Raw genomic sequence first — 16,720 nt, 5'->3', positions numbered from 1 at the left:
AAGACAGGCTACGCTCTCTCCTTTCACACTCACCTCACACGTCATGTCAGCCGGGACCCATCACGCCTTTAAGTCTACCTTCCTCTCATCACAAGGGCCTGTGGCTGCCTTTCTCATCAGGGCCACTGACCTCAAGAAACCTGCCCCTCCTCACTTGCGGGGGTGTCACCAGCACAGGCTGGCGCGTTCACCCCCACCCCGTCCGGCGGTGCCTGTAAGGACGCGCGCGGTTGTGACGACAGGCCGTGGACAGCTGCGAAGTCCTCTCTCTGAATGATGCGAGTCTCCTGCAAGAATGCTTCTCCTAGTACCATCGCTCTCAAGTCAGACGGTGGAATGAAGCGTCACTATGGCATACGGACACGTTTTCAAACCATTCTGCAAAAGACACCTCATCACCGAGCCATGGCTGGCCGCGCATCATCACCTCCCAGGAGACGGGTGCAGCAAACACAACAGAGGACTGACTGGGCACCAGAGCCGGAACGCACTGGCCAAATAAGCTAGTACCTCAGTTGGCCTCTTGGGGCCTGATTTTAGTTTATCTTACTTCTTTTCAATATTTTCCATAGCTTTATGGATTTTACTTAAATATTTTGAGGCATTTCAAATAATATTACGGTGCCAGTTAATCTGAGGCATCCTTTTGAGACCAATTATTCTGAATTTTAAAAAAATATAGATTTAGGGGCGCCTGGGTGGCTCAGTCGTTAAGCGTCTGCCTTCGGCTCAGGTCATGATCCCGGGGTCCTGGGATCGAGCCCCGCATCGGGCTCCCTGCTCTGCGGGAAGTCTGCTTCTCCCTCTCCCACTCCCCCTGCTTGTGTTCCCTCTCTCGCTGTGTCTCTCTGTCAAATAAATAAATAAAATCTTAAAAAAAAAAAAATATATAGGGACGCCTGGGTGGCTCAGTTGGTTAAGCAACTGCCTTCGGCTCAGGTCATGATCCTGGAGTTCCGGGATCGAGTCCCACATCGGGCTCCCTGCTCAGCAGGGAGTCTGCTTCTTCCTCTGACCCTCCCCCCTCTCGTGCTCTCTATCTCTCATTCTCTCTCTCTCAAATAAATAAAATCTTTAAAAATATATAGAGAGAGATTTAAAAAATAGATGTGATGAGCTCTTTGACAGCTGACTTTTGTGTTTTGTACTGGTCAAAGTGGAAGTGAAGCCCCGTGAACTATTTTATAGGGTAAATTTTGTACTATCTTGGCTGGAGGGACTTCCACAACAGCAAAGAAACAAAGGAAGCCTGGCACCAGGCACTGCTGAATGCCCACTGGGTGTGTGTGGCCTCTTCCTCCCCACGCTGAAATGCAAGCTTCTGGAGACTTGAAAACATGCAGCTGGGGCAAGGGGACACAGATCAACTTCCGAGCTCCTATCTTGGGCTTTCTTAACCCAGCTGGCTCTGAGAGACAACAGAAAGGAGGACTCTCAGAACTCGGTGGTGGCGGTGGCGGTGGTGGAAGGTTTCTTCTGGGTTTGGAACACCGCATGGAAAAAGGCACACAGAGTCAATCAATTATGAGCCACAGCCCAAAGGAAACCATATGAACAAAGCTCGTACCAGGTCGATCAGGTCGCTGAGGTTCTTCTCGATTTGCTGTGGAGGCAGGCGCCTCATCAAGTCCAAGGCACAGTCCAGCTGCTGGTCACTCTGTGAAAAGAGAAACAGAAGTTCTGGGCCATTTTGCCAACAGAAACACTGAAACCTTTTTAAAAGGCATCCTTGGGGCACCTGGGTGGCTCAGTCAGTTAAGCATCTGCCTTGGGCTCAGGTCATGATCTCAGGGTCCTAGGATCGAGCCCCTTGTCAAGGGCCCCCTGCTCAGCAGGGAGCCTGCTTCTCCCGCCCCCTTTGTCCTCCCCCACCCCCCAGCTTGTGCTCACTCCCTCTCAAATAAATAAATAAAATTGGGGGGGGAGGGGGGAAGCGTCCCTGCAGTTTCAGCTTGCCCAGGGTATTCTCCCCCCCACCCCCCCGGATATTCTAACACCAAGCAGGGCGCAGTGGGCCCTCCAACACCTCTCCTGGAGAGTGGGGGGATGGGCTCTGTGACAGTACCATCTATCTCATGTGGAGATGTGTGGAAGATACTCCAAGTGGCAAGTGGGCCGGAGTTCCAACCACACCTCAAAGCCCCCTCGGCTTTCCTTTTCCAATTCAACGGACCACGGGAGATGCAAATGTGTTACCTCCTGATCGGCCCTGCAAGGGAGCATGCTCGAGCAGCAAGTTAGGCTTTCTCCTGGACATTCGAGCCAAGTTAGGCTTTGTCCTGGACATTCGAGCCACGTTCCTTGATGAGCTCCAGGCCAGGGACAAAGCCAGGCAAAGAACAAGTGGCAAGATGTGCACTAAGGTTAAAGTCCTTGTCATTCAACTGAAGCCTGGGACGTATCCCCAGGTGAGAGTCCCTTGCAAAGGCAACCGAGACCCGGAGCATCTCCGGTGAAGAGGTGGCTCCAGCTGCAGAGCAGACAAGTGCAGCAAACTGGGGTCACTGCTGCTGCAGGGGCCCAGGAGGATAAAGACCACACTGTGTGCTCCCAGGACTCGTCTCACTGGACATTCAGGCTGCAAATATTTACTCAGAGCCACCACACGCCAGTCATCATCAACATGTGATCAATAATGGAGGCGGGAGGAGGAGGAAGGAACGGAGTGGGGGTAAAGTGAGAGTAAATTCAGTACCCAGCGGGCTGCAACACAAAAGGCTAGGCCTCAGGAGGTAGGACTAGAAAGGCGAGTAAGGTGGCCGCGGCAGAGTAGAGAAGACCACGGCACACACCCCCCGCCCCGAGAAGTATAGCTGAGGCAGCCGACACAGCCCATCAGAGGCACCGTTCTCATATGCCCAGACCAATCTCGAATTTTTGAAAGACCGAAATCAACACACTAAAGAATCTTCATAAAATACATAAAGTAATCCTGGAAATGTCATAATCGACTAATGAAAAAGAACCTTTGAATATGACCATCTACACTCCAGGGGTATTAACCACAAACAGGCTATGGGACAAGGACCCACTCTATTTCACCAAACAACTAACACATCAAGTTAACTGGAGGCTATTTCATTCCCATGTAACTGACTGGACATAAAGAGCAGGCTGTTTTTTAAAAAGAAACAACAAACCTGCCCCTGTTGAAGGTGGTTATCAGGGACAATTTATTCTGGGATACACAACAAAGTGGCTACTACCCTACAAAGACACACACACACTCACTCACCCCAGAAATGGTGTAGCACTTGTTCTGTTTGGTGAAACATTCTAGCAACCATGAATTCCCTACTGGTGCCATGTTTTCTATGCTGGCCAATGCCACGGTGACACGGGTCTGGCCTGCTGGCATGGGAAGACATTCTCACACCACTTCAAGGGTTGAGAACACAGACAAACTGAGTTGCCACTAAAGAGACTTATATTCGATTTCCAGTCCTGCCATTCATTAACTATAACCTTGGGCAAATTTCTTAACCTCTCCAAGCCTCTATGTATCCATAAAATGGGGACAGTCATAGGGTTGTTGCAATGACTCAATATCTGTGACATTCTTAATATACAGCAGTATGTGCTTGGGACTATTTTCTGTGTATGTGTATAAATACATGTTTTAAATATTTTAAAAACATTTAAAAAATATATATATATTTTACATTTGCCCCACTCAACCCAACCCTGAAATCTTTCCTGTTGCTATAAACTGGAGCTCTGTGCTCAAACTCCATAAACAGCTGTGTATCCCCACCCCTACCCCCACGACCGTGCCAGAAGAGAACACCCTAAATGATTCCAAACTAGTTAAAAGATGTAAACTAATGAGCCAAAAACCTAAGCATACACCTCCCTAAAGAAGACTTACAGATGGCAAATAGTATGAAAAGATGCTCCACATCATTTGTTACCAGGGAAATGCAAATTAAAGCAATAATGAAATCCCATTATATACCTATTAGAATGGCCAAAATCCAGGACTCTGATTGCTGACAAGGATGTGGAGCAACAGGAACTCTGACTCACTGTTGGTGGGAACGCAAAATGGTATGCAACCAACTTCGAAGACAGTGTGGCAGTTTCTTACAAAACTAAACATAGTCTCACCATACGATCCAGCAACTGCACTCCTTGGTATTTACCCAAAGGAGCTGAAAACTTATTTCCATACAAAAACTGGCACACAAATGTTTATAACAGCTTTACTCACAACTGCCAAAACTTGGAAGCAACCAAGATGTCCTTTGGCAGGTAAATGGATAAACAATGTGTAGTCCACCAAGACACTGGAATATTATTCAGCGCTAAAAAGAAATAAGCTATCAAGCATGAAAAGACATGGAGGAAACTTAAATGTGTATGACTAAGTGAAAGAAGCCAGTCTGAAGAGGCTACATACCGTATGATTCCAACTATGTGACATTCTGGAAAAGGCAAAACTATGGAGACAGTCAAAAGATCAGTGGTCGCCAGGGACTGAAGGGGAGGAGGAGTTTTAGGACAGTGAAGCTACTCTGCATGCTACTCTCACGGTGGATATGCATCATTACCAATCTGTCCAAACCCACAGTCTGCACAACACCAAGAGTGAATCCCAGTGGAGACTAAGGAGTGAGTGAGTATGATGTGTCACTGTAGGTTCCGCAGCTGTAACTCTGGTGGGGAAGGCTGTTTTGTAGTGGGAAGGCCATGCATGTGTGGAGGCAGGGAATATATGGGTACTCTGTACCTTCTGCTCAATTTTCCCATGAACCAAAAACTAAAAAATCATGTCTATTGAAAAAAGGGTGCATACTAGTGTTTCTCAACTGGGGTTGATTCTGCCTTCCCCACAAACCCCCAGGAGACATTTGGCAATGTATGGAGATATTTTTTGGTTGTCCTCACTGGGGGAGGAAGAGCTACTGGCATCTAATGGGCAGGGACCAGCGATGCTTCTAAACATTCTACAAGGCAAACAACAGACCCCAACAACCTGGCCCCAAATGCCAGAGTCAAGTCCAAAAACCCTGGTTTAAAACACCAATTTTGGGGGGCTCAGTCAGTGAAGCATCCGACTCTTGGTTTCAGGTCATCATCTCAAGGTCCTGAGATTGAGCCTCACATTGGGCTCCATGTCAGTGGGGAGTCTACTTGGGATTCTCTCTCTCCCTCCCCCTGCTCACCCATGCTCTCACTCTTTCTAAAATAAACAAACAAACAAACAAAACACTCATTTTGGGGGCACCTGGCTGGCTCAGTTGGTGGAGCATGCAACTCTTAATCCCAGGGTTGTGGATTAGAGCCCCACATTGGGTGTAGAGATTACTTAAAAAAAAAAAAAAAATCTTTTTATTTTTATTTTTTTAAGAATTTTTAAAAGATTTTATTTGACAGAGAGCGAGAGAGCACAGCAGGGGAAGCAGGAAAGGGAGAAACAGGCTCCCCACTGAGCAGGGAGCCCGATGTGGGGCTCGATCCCAGGACCCAGGGATCATGACCTGAGCTGAAGGCAGATGCTCAACAGATTGAGCCGCCCCGGGCGCCCCTAAAATCTTTTTAAAAACTAAAAATAAAACAATCATTTTGGGGGACTGCAGATTCCCAGACTCTGATCAAAGCTAAGGCTCCAGAAAACTGCACATGCACAGAAACATTTTATATATAATTCTAATTCAAAGACCACTCATCACCCCTAAAAACTTCTGGTCTTCAGACATATTCTCAACGGGATAATAATAATAATCTTCCTGAGAACAAAAAACAAAATCAGATAGAAATAAACCTGGCTACACTGAAACCGTCATAGAACATACAGGGAGTCGGAGGAGATAAACTAGAAATTGAGCAGTGTATTATCTAGGAAGAGCCAGTCCTAACTTGGCCGGAAAGATCAACATGAAAAGATACTGTATCCACCTTCCATGGAGCCTGCTCACAAGCCAAGCCCCAAACCAGTATGCTGCTCACAACTTTCCCCCCCAAGGGCGCCGGAGGCATAAAGGCTCCCTCCCCCATAGTCCTCTGTCTGACTGGATCTATTGGAGAACACTAAATAAATACTATTGCAAAATGTTCTAACTCCTATTTTGCATTAATCCCAATGAATTCTAATTGGAAATGTTTCATTATAAATTTCTAGGGCTAAGGACATCTATCATTAAATTAGGAAATGACTAAACGCTTCCCAGAAGCAAAGCAACATGGTGAAGCTTAATGACAGCTTATAAAAAGTTAAAATCAGAGTGAACTGGAGCCCTTCACCTGGGAGTCATCCCAAACCCTGAGGGGTCCAGACAGGACACAGCACCGGAGAGTGAAGAAAACACAGATGCTCCAGGACTATGGGCAACAACAGGGGTGACCCCAGAAAAGACAGTGATGGAGGGGGTGGGAGGCGGGGGTGGGATTCCCACCCTGGTTCCTGCCCCTAACTGGCTTTCTATTTATTGTGTGGACAGTCATCCCTGTGACTAAGGGCTCTCTCCCCAGGATGGTTCCTTCAAACCCTCAACTGCTCCCAGACCCTTCCTTTGGACAGTGTGCTTCACCAAATCTACCTCCCACGGGTGGTGGTTTCCAGGCTGAAAGGTAAATAGGAAAAGAATGACCCATTTCACTTCACTATCCAGAGTTCGCTGCCCATTCAATTAGTCATTCAATCAGTACTTGAGTGTTTCCTAGGGGATAAGCACTGTTTTTTTTCTTTTTAAAGATTTTATTTATTTATTCATGAGAGACAGAGAGAGAGAGAGAGAGACGGGGGCAGAGGGAGAGGCAGGCTCCCAAGGAGCAGGGAGCCCGATGCGGGGCTCGATCCCAGGATCCCGGGATCATGACCTGAGCCGAAGGCAGATGCTCAACCATCTGAGCAACCCAGGCGCACGATAAGCACTGTTTTTGATACTGAATGGTGAATAAAACAAAGTCCCTGTCTTCAGGAACTTAACGCTGTGGTCAAAATTCATATTAAAAAAAAAAAAATCAAGGAAGAGTCTTTGTTAGGATATCAAAGAACAGGAGAGAACGGTTACCCCGCTTTAGGCCAGGCTCTCCAGGGCTGGGACAGGTGTTCTGGGTGTGCGCACTTAAGCATATAAACCAATTTAGGAAAAGCTTCACTTTCTGCTAGTTTTTCACATGACTTCAAGAAAAAGCACAAAACTGCTTCAATCACCCTACAACAAGTAAAACCACTGTTAAAACAGACTAAAACAGAACAGTTTTTCAGAATAATAAGTTGAATAAAACACTACAGCTTAAAAAATCTCCTAGGGAATTCAGACACCTGCCAGGGTTGTCCATCATTTGCATGCAGTAAAACCCGGCCCTATTAAATGAGGTAGAAGGGCATAGACCACTTTGGAAATACTCATCAATTTATTCAGCCCCTAGGTAGAAATGAAAATACATGTCCCAACCTGTGATAAAGTCTAATACAATGAACACACCTATCCACAAAGCGAACAAAGTTACAGTAAAGATGATACTAAGGAGTATAAGAAACCTCAAAAGATTTCTCAGGAGAAGGGTACCTGAGCTGGTTATGACTGGCTGCATGCACCCAGGAGTGCATAGATACGGGCGGCGGGGGGGGCGGGGAGCTCTGCAGGCGCAGTGGGATAAACATGCCCAGCGAGGCCCACGCAGGAGGAAGGTGTGGCCGTGGGAGGTGACCAGGGCCTTGTCTCGAGGGGCCTACAGTCAGGCTGGTTTCCCCCCAAACGGCTCAGAGGGCAGCAGTTTTTTTTTTTTTTTTGGCAGCAGTTTTCTAAGCACACTCCAGGCCCAGGCCCAAGACCTCCTGTCTCCCAGCAGTGGTGTCTCCTTTGTAGGTAAGCCTTCTGTGCCATGCTCTCTGGCCTTGAAAACTTTAAAATCTACCTCTTCAGAGGGATTAGGAGCCCCTAAATATCCTTCCACAGATGAATGACAGGAAGAGCCTTGCATCTCAGAAGGTTAAACAGATTACATTGTCCGAAAATGGCCGTAAGAAGCTCTCTCACCCGGCATGTTCCTCTCACGAGGAGTGACTTTGATACCCTTCCCACTGAGAGGTGGAGTCTATGCAACCCCTCCTTGGAAACGGGAGAGCTTTGGCGACTGTTTCTATCAACAGAGAAGAGCAGATCTGATGATGTGATTTCTGAGGCCAAGCCATATAAAAGACGATTCATTTTCACCTTGCTTGCTGAACACTTGGGCTTGGAGCCCCAAGCTGCAATGTAAACAGTTCGACGGCCCTACAGCGGCCATGCTGTGAGGAAGCCCAACCCAGCCCACACAGGAGAGCCACACGGAGGGACTATGAGACTCTCAGCCAGCCCCCCAGATGCCCCTCTCCCACCTTCAGCTGTCTGAGTGCAACAGCTCGAGACCCCAAGCCAGAACCACCACCCAAGCAAGCCCTCCTGAATTTCTGGCCCACGGAAAGCACCGGACATAATGATTACTGTTGTTTTAAGTCACTAGGTTCGGGGTGATTCTGTTAGCTGGCAACAGTAACTGATATAGAAGGACGTCTCTAGTGACTGTGGGAGGACGGTCTGGCCAGGACAGGAGGACAGAACTTACTGGAAAGGGGAGGAAGCCCAAGAAGTTGGAGAGGACTCCCGTTTTCTAGCAAGAGCCACAGGCTAGAAGGCAGTGTCAAAGCCTCATCTGCATGTATATGGTTTCCATGTGCCCTTTCCAAACACACAGTTTATAATCTCAAGGATAAGCAGTAACGCAAACTGCGTGGATTTCTGAGAAGTCCGGCTTGGCCTGCTCTAGTGGCTGGCCGAGGCAGATCTGCACTTAATAGCATCTGTCCATACATAAACAACCACCCAAAGCTTCAAGGCCTCTACAGTCCCTTCTCAAGTTCATCAAGACCTTCACTTGTTTACATTCCCGAGAGGCTTAGCAAGGTCTTACTTCAGACAGCACAAAGGTAAACTGTGCTGCAGCCCAGGCTGATTTCCCACAATTTATGGAGGCTAACGTAACCATGGCTTGTCCTGTGTAATCTGTGACCCAACAAGCGACTCTGTGTAGAAGCCGAATCTGTTTTCTGCCACGTGGCTCAGGAACGAGTTGTGCTGGGGGCGACATGGGGAAAGTGTCACCAGCCAGCCCAGCCCACAACTCATCTGTAGGTTACTCTGGAAAACTGCACATGTGGGTTAATAAAAAGAAAAGTGTTTCTTCCGCTGACTGACTGCCGCCTGGTTGAATCTTCCGGGAGGGACACGGCGGTGAGGGTCGCGCACAGAGGGAGATGGCTCACCAGACACAAACACAGGCATTCCCTCTGGCCGACTTTCCCTTCCCACGGCAAAGTCCGATACCCTCTATCGAGCGAATTAAAGTCACAGTGAAAGACCGTGTGGCAGATCAAGCCTCCTTTAACCGTCGGGGGTCTGCTGTGTTTCATCACAGCTGGATCCATGTCCTTTTCTAAAAACTGAGGAAAAAAACACACAACACGAAGAAACCATTTTACAGCAAACGATTCGGTGGCGGGGCCCAGGTGACCTTGATCACTCCAGAAACATGGTGCCTTTTGTAAGTCTCTGCTCTAAAACAATTCTATTAGGATCCCAAGACGGACCTTTTGAGTTCACCTAAGTCCTGCCCTCTCATCTTACAGATGAATAATGAGGTTCAGAGAAAGTCTGGCAAGGTCACAAAGTCAGTACGTGAGCCCGTATCTTCACACAGAGAGGTTTCCTACCGCACGCCATGCTGTCTTTCCACTTCGTTCAGTCACTGAGCAACCGTGTGATGGGCAGGTCCTGGGGACACAGGGCTGGACTAGTCAGACGTGGTCCCTGCCCTTAGGAATTTGAGACCCACAGAAGAAGGTCTCCAGGAAAAAGTAGCAGAAAAGAAGGATGACACCACCCTGCTTAACACTTGGAACTATGGCCATGCCGCTCCTCCCATGACCACGGAGCAGCGGGGAGCCCCTACAGGGATAGCCGAGTACCAAATGTTTTAATCCTGAAAGACGGGAAGCCTTCTAAGGTGTTTTACAGGGTCCGTGTGTTTACAGAGAGGACAGAGCAGTGAGCACAGTTAAACCGTTTCTCACGGGCAGAGGGACACCAGTAGGAGCAACCATTCCCGGAACATGGCCCTGTGCCTGCTTTTACATTTTTCTGCTCCTCTCTGCACTACACTTCCTCATCTAATATGTTGCTTCTAATCTACTTTGGATGTGGAAACTGGAAACCTACTCTTGTTTTAAAAAAGCAAAACCAAAACCAAGTCAACTTTGATGGAAGGAATAAATCGCAGGTTCTTAACCTGGGGTATAGAGTCACTGCCCCGCTGCTCGTGAGCACCTTGACAGTTTGTGGAGGGGTGTGTTTGTGTGTCTGTGTGAAGGCAGGGGCGTGTATATGTCTTTGTGAGAGAAAGTAGGGGTAGGGGTGTGTGTGTGTGTGTGTGTGTGTGTGTGTGTGTGTGTGTGTGTGTGTGTGAAGGCAGGGGTGTATACGTATGCATGAGTGTGTGAAGGGTGTGTGTATGAAGGCAGGTGTGTGTATGTGCATGCAAGAGGGAGAAAGTAGGGGTGTGTGTGTGTGAAGGCAGAGGTGTATATGCATGAAGGGAGGTGTGTGTGCACACATGTGCACACAGTTTTCCAAGGTCAGGGTCCACACCTTTTTCCAAAGAAGTCTAAGGCTCTGAAGGCACAGATGTGCTCTAATAACAATAAAAAGTCCTATTCTCCCACTTCACCTGCAGGGTGGAGCTACATCAGTCACCGCTTAATCCCTTGGAGCCTTGGCGCTTGAAACTTTGAGGCACAAGCTCACGACGGTCCCCACGCCACAGGACGGGCGCGAATGAGGCAGGGTGTCTGGCCCGGCGTCTGCCCCACCAGCTCCCCACAGCCCACCCTCCACAAAGGGCAGGGGTCTTCCCAGAGTGTAAAGCATATGGCTTATCTGCTAGGACTTTCACACAACAGTTTGTGGGGACTCATGGGCCCTTTCCTCCCTGATTTTTTGCTCATTTGACGCAGGTTTTCCATTTAGGCTGCCAGGAGTCTCGAGCAAGGTAGGCGGAGTGTTATTTCCGTTTCCAAGTCATTAAGCACCAACAAAGGAGGGCAGATTCCCGCAACTCCCACCCCACACGTGCCCCCCCGCCCTGTTTAGGATGGAGCACAGGGGACCCGTGGCTCCCCTAAACCCAAGACAGGAAGAGTGGATCAAATTCCATATTCACCCCAAAAAGATCTTTTTTCTGTTCTGTACTATTCTCTCCCTGTTCGGCTGTCTTTCTGAAGCCCTCTGGCCAGGACAGCACCAAGGAGTATCTCCACCAATCCAGTTTCTCTATATTTATTGCTGTTCCCAAGCCCACCTGAGGCCATCGAAAGCAGACAAATGGAACAACTCCCCACCCAGCAGTGACAATCTCCAAGTGCCTCCCTCCTTGGTACATTAATTCCAGAGCAAAACTTAGCAACCTCTATATAGGCTCTGTGTCAAATACTACAACAGCCATCAGCTGATGGTTCCCTTACACATCCCTTCAGGGAGGGAAAGATCCAAAATGATCACGCTCAGCAGGCGGAGCGTGGGTTAAAAAAAAGGTTCTGGATATCGGATTCAGTGTGTACGGTCCCAAAACCTCTAACTGCAGAACACAGAATGGTTTCTCTGCAGGGATCAAAGTTTATCTGGTAAACTTGGTGGAATGGCAAAAATTCTCAATCGAGTCCTGAAGGAGGCCCGAGCGTGGGAGCACATTCTACACGGCTGAGCTCAGCAAGGGGAGGAAGCCCAGGTGCAGCCGGTGTTCCGCCACCCCCCCCACCCTGGCGGGTGCAAAAGCCTTTTTCCTCCTGCAGCCTCCTCCCCTGCCCACCCCCCGACCCCCCTGCGCATACTCCAGAAAGCTCGCTGGCCGCTCTTCTATGCGCTGAACTAGGCTCGCGATCCACACTCAACTCAAACGCAAGTGCTGCTGGATCTTTAGGACTGCCCCGCGCAGCAGAGGGGGTGTTTACGCAGGGAAACACCCCAGGTCAGATGACAATTGACAGGACGGTCTGCCAGATTGCTTACGCGCTGCTCTTGGCTCTGCTAATGCCCCAGCTGGGGGAAGCGGGGCACGGTATCTTGGGTGTGCCTCCCTCTACCTCCCCAGATTATAAGACACCGAATCAGAGAAATGTTCAGCTGAAGGGAGCCTGAGAAACCATCTCATCAGCCACTTCTTCTAAAAACGAGAAAAACTGAGGCCCGGACTTAGAAAACGAAGTCAGACTTATCACATAACTAAAAAGCAAATGAACCAAGACCAGAAAACAAGTCTCTTCATTATACAAGTTTAGTGCTGTCTGCTTACAGTGTAATCCTAAATCAAAATTCAAGACTGGGGATAGATTCACCCCCCCCCAAAACCACTATTTTTACTACTATTCTGTATTATTAGAACAATGGTGTTTTATTTACTTTATTTTTAAAAAAGATTTTATTTATTTATTTGAGAGAGAGCGAGTGAGTGAGAGGGAGAAGCAGGCTCCCCGCTGAGCAGGGAGCCCAATGCGGAGCTCCAACCCAGGACCCTGGGATCATGACCTGAGCCGAAGGCAGACACTTAACCATCGGAGCCACCCAGGTGCCCTAGAATAATGGTGTTTTAAACAACACTTCTATAGCATCCATATAATTTTATTTTCCAAATTAGTCATTCTTTATCAAAAACACTAAGAATCCAAACTTAGAGGCCTACTAGGAACCGGGTCCTGCACATGTGGGTTTTGGGAAAGCCTCACCACGGCTCCATGAGATCGGTACTCTCATCCTGTTTTTGCAGATGGTAAACCAAGTCTCAGAAAAGTGACTGGTCTCAGATTCCAAGCACTGTACGACAGAGAAGGACACAGCATGCACACGCGCGCGCGCACACACACACACACACACACACACACACACACACACACACACACAGTCTGCCTCCCGGGACCGAACACTCTCTAGAAAATGTTAAAAAACCCAAACTAAAAAAAAAAATTAATTTCAAATGACTTTTGGAGATGGCTTGCCAGCTCACAAAATCAGTGAGGGTGAGTCTCTTCTCCCAGGCTGGGCCAATTATGAACAATTCTATCTATAACCAAATTCTGAAATCTCCTGTCACGTCAGATTACAGACCCTACTCTCACAAACACGATCACTGATGGGTGGACTTCTCGAAAACACTAACACCTTTTCAGACAGTTTCTCTGGCTGACGGTTTCCTGGACCCGTTCAGAAGGTGTGCGAGGTGCCATTACCTACTGTCTGATCATTAACGCTTCACAGATGTCTACAGCCGCCACTCTGCACGTTCCTGACTGGTGTCACGTAACAAGCTTCTAATCCTTCCACTTGGTCAGCTAGTAGTTACACACGTAATTAGGGGCAATCCTGAGACATCTTCAAGGGAAGTCTTACATGCTGTCCATTTCTACCTCAATGGCACAAAAAAGTCATGAAGTCTTTCATGAAAGTCGAAGACAATTAAAGCAGAATGTCACCGTATTCCAAATACCAATTAAAAAAAGAAAAGTTTGAGAAAAACATCACCCACACGTTCACTGATGAAGGCTAAGAGACTCCCTTTTTCATAGCAGAAGCAGCCAATTCACATACGCCTTCTCCCACGCTGATTTATAAGATGGCCTGGATGAAACTGAACATTTTGCCACGGGTTTGCACCAATGACAGGAGTACATGGCTTCCAAAGGTGTGGGGGAGACCTTGGTTTTGACCTGCAAACGGTGCAAACAGACAAATCTTGATGGAAAAGCAAGATTTAAAGCATTTGGAAAAAATAAAGGCTCCCTCAATCCAAGAATTTCATCTAAAAGGGGGCAGTGCAGCCTTCTGACTTATGGCCAGAGGGAGGCTCGAGGAAAAGATGAACACAATGCTTACCCATCAAGGAAAGCACTTGGCCCACTTCTATCCTGGGTTCCTGACGTCCTATTTCAGATGTGAATAAATATGGAAGACTCTCCAACCTCTGCTTGCCCTGTGCAACTCAAGGGCAGCTCCTTATTAGGGACCAGTCTCTACACTGTCCACCACGGGAACAACAAGTACAACAGAGTCCTGAAACAACAGCTGGCCCCCTAGCACCCCGAAACACATCACCAAAGCTTTCAAGTGCTTTCGTGCCGATGAAGCACAATGCGACATGTTACCAACCTGTGATAAGTTTGCAAATCTAACCTCGGACCGGTCCCAAAGCTCCTCCCTTCTGGCTGTCAGGACCAGCTAAGCAGAGAGATGCCTAAAAACAGGGCCTTCTGGCTTCAATATCTAAGACCTACAACAGACAACCTTGCCAGTCAGTGGCTGGCACAAAGGACCTTGGAAGTAAGACAGACGAGAGTGTAAATATTTCACCTGCCTCTTCTGAGCAAAAAAGATCTGAACAAGTCCTTCCTCCCTGAGCCTCAACTCCTTCATCTGTTAAATGGGAATATCACTAGTACCTACCTTGCAGTACTGAGGACCGCCTCAGAAAGTATCTGAAAAGAAAGTAGCACAGTTCCTCAGATATATTAAGTACTCCATCAAGAGAGATACCATCACCACCCTTTTACACAGCATTTAGTTCCAGAGCGCACAAGAATCAAACGTTCCTATATGGAATGAAAACGCACGCTTGCAAGTGGGTAGCCTGGAACAAGAGCCTGAAAATCAAATCAGAGCCAGGTCACTTCTTTTTGGTTCTTCTGGGCTAGATGAAAGCGATCTGTAGGAGTGAAAACTATTTCTCCGTCAACACACACGTTTCCTTAGAGCTGGTGTGTCTCTCGCCACCAAGACATTTTCATAAGCTCCAATCTCTCCTTTCCCTTCCACCCTCACCCGAATGCTCAGTGCCCTGTCTCAAGAAACTTGGTGGATTAGTAAGGAGCTGAACGTCCCTCAATGAGTAGCCGAGAATGAAAGGAAGGGAAGCAGCAACTTCCAGATCCAAAATCTCTTTCTGATGACCAGGAACCACTAAAGCCCAACAGCGTGCGTGACGGTGACCATCATCCCCCGCGCCAGTGCCCCCCACACATACAGTCGCTAGCTTCAACTACCAGTTTCCACTGAGCAGCTACACCACGGCGGGCTCGGACCCGCGGCTTCAAATGCATTCATAGTAACAGCTAAAACGCCTTACGGTATTGCTCCAAGCGATCATAATGCCAGTATCTCATTGAATCTGAAAACACAATCCTAGAAGGTCACTACTAGCACTCCTATCAGAAGGGGAAACTGTCCCCCAGGGAGCGTGGGGAGGTTACACGTGTGAGTGTGCCAAAGCAGGGGTTCAAAGACAGGTCTCTCTGACCCCAAAGCTGGTGTGCCTAAGCACCACCCTGAAGTGCTCGGCAGCCAGCCAGGCACCTACTGCCACCATGCTTTGTTCCTAAGGACCCCTGCCACCTCTTGGTTTTCAAGCCTCCAGAAGAAGAGGAGCTGGTTATTTCATATCCACTTTGGCCAGCTGGGCGGCAAGTGAGGGTGGTGGTGTCACACTCCGGTTGAGGAACATGTTCGAGAGAGGTGGTCTGCATTCAAATCCTGAGGGCATCAGATTCCAGCTGCATGACCCTGGACAAGTTACCAAACCATCCTGGGCCTCAGGTTTCCTAAGCTCTAACAGGAGGGTAGTAATGGCACATCCTTCATACTGTTATCTGAAGGATCAAGTGGGGGTATTCCGTGTACAGCACTTAGCACATGCACGGGATGTAGTCACTGCTCCATAAATTTTACCAGTCAAGTCAAAAGAGAAGAGGAAGGGGGAAAAAAATAAAAGGATATCATCTAAAATTCAAAATCGAGGTCTCTCTGGCCTCCTGCCAACCCCTAGAACACAGTGCTGGACTCTGGGCTTCTTGAGCATGGCGGCAACCGTGAACACCAGGGAGGGCTCGGCCTGCACAGCCCCATGGACTCCCCGTCACATCGAAGCAGGGCTGGCTCAGGCTTGATGCTGGGGCCTAATTCAGCACAGACCTCCATGACGTGGAAACCCAAAGGTGGCTTACAGGACAGTTCTTTATGAACCTGAAGGCTCAATTTCTCAGACCAGGGTCTTCCCATCCCATGGTAGATAAAGTTGTTTCTCATCCAGACGTATAAATCCACTGCGAGCTTTCACGAAAAGCAGAGAGTCTTATCATAAAAGCCCTAAGTCAGTAAGGGCTTCCTGAATGTAAGAAATGTCACTGTGGCTCAGGCCAAAGGCCCTCACAACCTGCTTCCCCGAGCAGGCTGGGGAGCAATCTGAGGACAGGGCGCTGACCAACTCAGGGGCTGGGACGTAGCTGCCCTCACCACCTCTAGTCAGTGCCGGCCCCTTCCTCACCTGCAGATAAAGATGACGGTCACAGCTACACGGTGTGCCCCCGAGGCCCAGGAGAAACACCTTCCTAAGCAAGGTTTCTGGTGGGGTGCTCACTAATTTCTAAGAAAATAAACACCGGTAACGTTGGTCACTGACTCTACCAGAATGCAGTCAGCCAGCCTAAGAAGCACACGCTCCTTCAGCACGGGCTTACGAAGACCTGATCCGGAATGGAGGATCTCCACAACTGGAGAAGTGATTAGGACCTGAACCCAACGGGCACCGGAACACAGTCCAGGCCCTGTCACGGCGAGACAACACCCTCCTGGTGTCCCGAAGCTCAGAATCCCCTGCATTCCATCAGCTCAGGGAAACCGAAGGAACTGTGTACCAGGGG

At 48.5% G+C, this 16,720-nt stretch overlaps 1 protein-coding gene across 4 annotated transcripts in view; it reads right to left on the bottom strand.

The window, feature by feature from the left end:
* The window catches only part of CAPZB (capping actin protein of muscle Z-line subunit beta), a 132,856-nt gene that overhangs the window by 70,427 nt on the left and 45,709 nt on the right, over positions 1-16,720 (bottom strand). For all 4 annotated transcript variants that reach the window (XM_073903264.1, XM_073903262.1, XM_025856520.2 and 1 more), the window contains exon 2: positions 1,568-1,657. In XM_073903264.1, coding sequence (XP_073759365.1) covers positions 1,568-1,657 — 90 coding nt within the window. The remainder of the gene's footprint in view (positions 1-1,567; positions 1,658-16,720) is intronic.

Source organism: Callorhinus ursinus, unplaced genomic scaffold, assembly GCF_003265705.2.
Source record: "Callorhinus ursinus isolate GAN/ISIS: 27379988/994484 unplaced genomic scaffold, GSC_fseal_2.0 scaffold18, whole genome shotgun sequence".
In the NCBI taxonomy this organism is placed as follows: domain Eukaryota; kingdom Metazoa; phylum Chordata; class Mammalia; order Carnivora; family Otariidae; genus Callorhinus; species Callorhinus ursinus.
This window is presented reverse-complemented; position numbering and strand designations above follow the sequence as displayed.